This window comes from Notamacropus eugenii, chromosome 5 (assembly GCF_028372415.1).
Source record: "Notamacropus eugenii isolate mMacEug1 chromosome 5, mMacEug1.pri_v2, whole genome shotgun sequence".
In the NCBI taxonomy this organism is placed as follows: domain Eukaryota; kingdom Metazoa; phylum Chordata; class Mammalia; order Diprotodontia; family Macropodidae; genus Notamacropus; species Notamacropus eugenii.
In genome coordinates, this window is record NC_092876.1 from 277,963,037 (window position 1) to 277,969,357 (window position 6,321).

The window sequence follows — 6,321 nt, forward strand, 5'->3', positions numbered from 1 at the left end:
TTCAGTCAATAAACAGGGATCCCAACAGGGTTTTCCACACAGTTCTGCCTTGACTCAAGCCCTCAGACTTCTTGCAGTGCAGCCTCAGTTGCTTCAAGTGTGCCAGTGCAAAAGTCAGTACTCAATACTGATATTATATTTGTGCTCTTGAACTGAATACATTCCCTGAATGAATTAAGCCCTTTAAACAAAAGTCTCTCCTAAGTTTGCTGTGATCATCCATTCCACAACAGACAGGCCCTCAACATGATTCCCAAGCCTACTCTTTCAAGAGGGTGAGATCCCTATCCCCATTCATAGCAAGGTGCAAGCCCTAATTAATGCACTTTGAGATGTCCATTCTTTTTCAATTCTCGGTCCTCATTTCGTCTGCTACGCCAGGCATGGTATTTCTTGACGCTCTTCTTCCAGGCAAAGCGCCAAATGCTGAACATGAAACACCAAGACACAGCATACATGGCCACTCCACCTGCCTTCACAAACCACTTGGGCTTAGGTGAGGCCATTTCACAGAAAAGAAGCCACGCCCCCACCCCAATCCTCACTCCTGTGAACAGAGCCACAAAGAGAAAGTCTACCACGTCCCCTGTGAAGCTGTGGTAGTGTCCTGTCTCCCGGAGGAACCATCGCATCTGTAACAATGGGTTAGTGATCTCACTGCCAAAGAGAACAGCATTGACCTCAGTGCCTGACTCCCCAAGAACAAGGGCCATGATGATGCCCAAGATACTCAGTGTGTGGTGAGCCAACATCAGAGCTCCCTCTGTCTGGAAGTAGGCACACCAGGCAAGATCAAAGATGAAGTAGCCAAGGGTGAGACACAAAACATGTACTTGAAGAGGAGTGTTGGGTAATCCTGAAATAAATGAGAAAAGGATGAAATTCAGCGACAGACCATGTTACCTTGCCCAGAAATCCAGTGCTATCACCCAGCTGAACCAAGACACCTGATGTAGGCGACAGAACTCTGGATTTGGAAACAGGAAGACCTGGGTTCAAGTCCTTCCTCAGATACTAACTGTGTAACATTGAGAAAATCAATTAATCTCTCTGACCCTCAGTTTCCTCATCTGCAAAATGAGGATAATAATAGAACTTTATTGTATTGAAGGCATTTTGCAAATTTTTCAGCACTGTAAAAATGTAAGCTTTTAGAACCAAAGGAGTCTATAAAAGATATCCTCGTTAAGAAATCATGTAAAACCAATTCAAGGCACTTGGTCACTTACATTAAAATCTCATAACTGCATTCCTCAATCAAAGATGAATTGTCCCTCATATTCTCATTACATTCTTCTCTGGACATCAAATTCATTTCTCATTCTAACATTTTAATAGTAGATATATAGTAGCCCTGTCCCTATGCTCTGAGTAGATTACAGTCATTGCAGCATGTTACCAGTGTCCCTGGGCAGCTAGATGGCACAGTGGATGGTGTGCTGGGCCTAGTCAGGAAGACTCATCTTCCTAAATTTAAATCTGACCTCAAACCCTTCTTAGCTCTGTGACCCTGGGCAAGTCACTTAATCCTCAGTTTCCTCAGCTGGAAAAATGAGCTGGAGAAGGAAATACTCCAGTGTCTTTGCCAAGAAAACCCAAAATGGGGTCACGGAGAGGCAGGCACAACTGAAAAACAACTGAACACACACACACACACCAGCACACCTGTGAAAAAGGGCTTACAGAACTAGCATACTCAGTACACATGAATATTTGTATTATGAAAGAAAGTTTGAAGGTTGCTTTCTTCTTGTAATGAAAATTGGGAAATAAACTCAGGAGTTCAATACAGAACTTTACAGAATCAATGGTTGAGAAATGCTAACAAATGAGGAGAAGGAAGCTTCTGTGCATTCTACTCTAGCCAACCTTTGCTCTGGTGGGCTACTCAGTGAAAGGTATCTAAACAGCATGATACAGATTCCCCAGAGCCTACTCAGGGCTGAGGTATTAGGAAACTGGAATCTCTGTCTAAGTACATGGACAGAGAAAGCAATAAAAGTAAACAGTATAAAGGATGGATGACTGTTTCAATAGTTACCCTAAGGGGAATCATCCTTCAATGCTGTACCAATTCTAAAGAAAATTCCCTTTCTTCGAAGGCATCCCCCAAACCTATAAATCCAAAGGAAAATTTCCTAAAACCCACCTGGGTGAGTAAAAGGCCAGGGACCATCAATAAATCCAATATAAGCAGAGAGACCTATGGAAAGGACTCCATGGGTAAAGGTAACCAGTCTGCAGCTCCATTCATAGCTCCGATGCTTATTCAAGCGGCAGAAGGAGAGGTAGAGTGATAGCCAGCCACACAGGCTGCACAGAACCTGCAGACACAAAGCAGCTCCCATCCTGTCACTGAGAAACCAAAAAAAAGACACATCAAGAGGGACTCCCCCTAAAATGGCAAGTCATGGTTTTAATATATATGCATCTTTATCTCCAATGCAGAGTGCTATGAAACCACAAACCCACATGCACATAAAAAATTTGTCCTCACCCTGACTCTTCTTCCTAACCTGTGTGGCCACAAATTTTCTATTTAAATTTAGGTAACATTCCTCCTGACCCCATCTTACCTCAAGCTAGCATGCTCTAAAAAGGCAAGCTGCAGAAAGGTCCTCAGGAGCTAGACTGTGTACCTACAGTGCCTACCATGCTTTTATGTTCTAAGACTGTGAAGACCTTCTTCAGCTCTCTGGAAAGTCACTTGTCTCTCTGTATTAGTTCCTCTATGGCAGGGCAGCTCTAATAACATACGCATGAAGAGAATGAGTTTGCATTTCAAATACAACAGTAAAATCTTTTCCCTGGGAGAAACTAGAAGAGTTGCAATCACAGGACTTTGAACAATTGTGACATGAGTGACAGGCCTCCATTTTTCTGCAGACTATTTAATTCCTTCATATATTTTTTCTTTATTCTCCATATATTTCTACATTTACTTGTTATCTCTCCAATGGACTATAGGTTCCTTAAAAGCTAGCATTGTTTTTGTCTTTGTATCTCCTATATACTCAGCACAATGCCTGGCCCCATTCTGTTTGGTTCTTTTTTTGGTGATGCTTTCTAAGCCTCTTCTAGCTCTAAATCCTATAAACCACTTGTGATAGTGTAATTCATCATTCCACAAAGTTGCACATCCCACTTTCAGATGGCTTGGATTGTATGGAAATGCTTCCTTTGTTATCATTGTTTAGTCATTTTTCAGTCCTGTCCGACTCTTTGTGACCCCATTTGGGGTTTTCTTGGCAAGATACTGGAGTGTTTTGCCATTTCCTTCCCCAGCTCATTTTATAGATAAGGAAGCTGAGGCCAACAGAGTTTAAGTGAGTTGCCCAGGGTCACACAGCCAGTAAGTGTCTGAGGTTGGATTTGATATTAGGTGTTTAAGAAATGCTTGCTGACTAAAGAATCGGTTGATTAAATGAGGGTTTTCACATGTGGCCAAAGTGTGTTACTGGCTTGTTACAGAAGGTTTGGGGTAGAAAGGGGAGAAAGAATATCACTATGCAGTTTTGTTTGTTTGTTTAGTTAAAGATTATCAACAAAACATGTTTTCAAAAAGGAATTGCTATTGTTTCTTGTCACTGAGGGGCATCATGTGGGACCTGACAATTTTAATCTGATACCACACACATCCAAGGTTAGATTTCCAAGGTTAGGTTTTAAGTCACATGCTTTTATCAGAGCTTTGGAATAAAAATAAAAATGTATAGACAACCTTAAATCAAATTAGATTAATGATTTCACAGATGTTCTATAACGAAAAAAGTAACAATTCAGCCAGAGTTGTAATCAATTTAGAATTCTATCCAAACCTTCATTAAAAGGAGAGAAAAGAGAAAATAAAAGGAAGGAAGGAAATTTTTTCCTATGGAAATAACTTTAAAAGTCATTTTTGGAAATATTAAACAAAGACAGAAAGTTTCACTTAGAAATTTGCCCCAGTTGGGATTGAAAAAACTGTAGCTGGATGAATTTGCCATTCAAGGTGAAACTATGCAAATGACTTCGTTATTATTAACATTCATGAAGTGCTCCCCTATAAGTACAAACAAGGCCCAAAACATCTCATATCTCCCCCTCATCTCAACAGGAATTTTTTGTACCATTGTTAAGTTTGTTATTTCCATTCTGACAAGTGGAACAGTACCTATGAACCAATAGATTACAGTACAGCAGGATTTTCCCCCCTCAACTCATAAACTACTCAACAAAATATATTCAAATAAGGACTTCAACCTGACCACGTCTTATCATACTTTCATCATTCAGATTTCATTCAAGGAGATGTGATTTGGTGTCTACAATACTTATAGAGAGAGCCAGGACATGTGAGTTCTACTCTGCCACCAAAGGTTTAGGTAGGATTTAAAGCTGTAAGAAACCTTTGAAGTCATCTAGTTCAAACCCTCTCATTTTATAGATAAGGAAACTGAGGCCCAGTGAGGTTAATCATATGGGTGAACTCCTTGATTTTTCACCTGAGGAAACAGACCCAGAAAGGTTAAAGACTTGCCTAAAGTTGTGATCATCCTCATCTGGAAAATTAGGGAGTTGGACTATATGATTAACCTCTCTGGGTTTCCGTACCTATAAATGAGGGGGTTGAATTAGACGACATCAAAAGTGCCTTTTAGCTCTAAACGGTATGAACCCATCTCAAAGGTCCATTATAGTTCTAACATTCTACACTTCTGGATAAATTCTGTAAGAAAACAGTCAATTTTCAGAAAATTGAATGAAAAAACTGTTTCAGGACACCTGTAATGAAAAGAAAGCAGGCACCCACCCATCCTTCCTCCTAAAGGTCAATATCTAGTGCAAGGCGGATCAACTTCTTTAGACGCGCTCATAATACTTGGTATTTATAGAGCCATTTTCTTCTTTGGGATCCTAATTCCCTGACAGCATGTACACACTAACCCACTTGCAAATACTAAGCCTAAATAAATAAATGGATAGCCAACTAAAGAGTGATTTATCAATGAGTGATGCTCACCTACAGTCAAATTTGGGAGGGGAGTGTGGAGGTTCAAAGTTTAGAGCTGTCTGTCTAGAAACATTCCCCCCCCACCCCATCCCAATACATATATACTTTCTTCTAAGCCTAAAGTCAATCACTGAAAGTACCAAGAATCTCTTTTAACACTCTGACCTGCTTTTAAGTTCAAGAGTTCTAAGGGATCCAAGTCAACCCCTCATCACACCCCCCCAGGACTCTATGACTGGCACTTTCCATTGGGGAAGACCAAGGGGAGCTGGATCTGCTACTGACTTACCCTTTTGACGGTTGCAATGTAGGCCAACAACCAGCACTTCAAGGAGGGGTTGGGCAGGATGACAGGAATAAGGCTCAGAATTCAAGGATGGAGGTGCAGAGTGCTCTGGCTAGGTGGTGAAGAGATAGGGTGCTGGATTTAAAGTTAGGAATTCCTGCCTTAGACGTTTGTCTGGGTGACATCAGGTAAATCACTCAACCTCTCTTGGCATCTGTTTTCCCTATCCATAAAATGAGGATGAAAATAGCACCAGTCCTTGTGAGGACCATATGTATGTACGAAGTGCTCGGCAAACCTCCTAGCACTCGATCAGTGTTAGTTACTATGACGTGTCCATCAAATGCAGGATGCAGCACATGAAGGTCGGAGAGTGAAGGGTGGACAAATGCAGAGTGCAAGGCTCAGGATACGGGAGGGCGGAGGATGCAGAATTTTAGGAGCAAGGGTCAGAGCCAGGGTGTGGGGGGTTCTCGAAGAAGCTTGAAAGGAATGGGGGCAGAATGGGAGCTGCGGCAGGGGGAGAGGGCGGGGGCTCAGGATCTGCCAGGGGGATGGGAGCGGGGGACGGGGCTACCTCTGCCTCCCTCTTCCACCGACCGCAACCCTGGGCGTTCTGGGGTGCGGGGGAATGGGGAGTGGGGCCGAGGATTCGCGCCACGCGAGTACCTGCAGGCTGCAGCCGAGCTGGCCGGAAAAGCAATAAGGATGCTGCTGCCGCTGCCGCCGCCGCCGCTATGGATGCTGCGGGCCCCTCCGAGCCCGAGCGTTTAGGCCCGGATCCAGGCAACAGGAAGCAGCGAGGCGGGCGGACGAGGCGAAGTCGGGGGTCTGGGGGCACCTGCTGGCTGGGAGGACGGAGCACAGAGCCCGAGCCCGGCTGGAGGAGGAGGACCCCTAGGAGGGGACCTGCGCGCCCCCCTCGTAGGCAGGGCGGAGCTTGGAGTGAAATGCTCCCCTGGGGGCTAAAAGGACCGAAGCCTCCTCTTTGTGTCTAGAGCTTGTTTTTTTGAAGCTAGGCCAGCCTGGGCTCTGCGGCCCC

General features: G+C 43.8%; 1 protein-coding gene across 1 annotated transcript; it reads right to left on the bottom strand.

The window, feature by feature from the left end:
- Positions 1-217: 217 nt before the first annotated feature.
- TLCD5 (TLC domain containing 5) lies at positions 218-5,373 on the bottom strand. Its single transcript, XM_072612945.1, has 3 exons — positions 5,283-5,373; positions 2,150-2,355; positions 218-856 (listed from the first exon to the last, which is right to left on the bottom strand). Exons 2-3 carry the CDS (start codon positions 2,346-2,348, stop codon positions 318-320), a joined length of 738 nt encoding a protein of 245 aa, XP_072469046.1. The 5' UTR covers positions 2,349-2,355; positions 5,283-5,373; the 3' UTR covers positions 218-317.
- Positions 5,374-6,321: the final 948 nt, after the last annotated feature.

Excerpts from the sequence above, each read along its gene's own strand:
- TLCD5 (XM_072612945.1), bottom strand. The coding sequence starts at position 2,348 with ATGGGAGCTGCTTTGTGTCTGCAGGTTCTGTGCAGCCTGTGTGGCTGG. Across the intron at positions 857-2,149 it reads CTGGCCTTTTACTCACCCAG|GATTACCCAACACTCCTCTT; the intron begins GTGGGTTTTAGG and ends CATTTATTTCAG.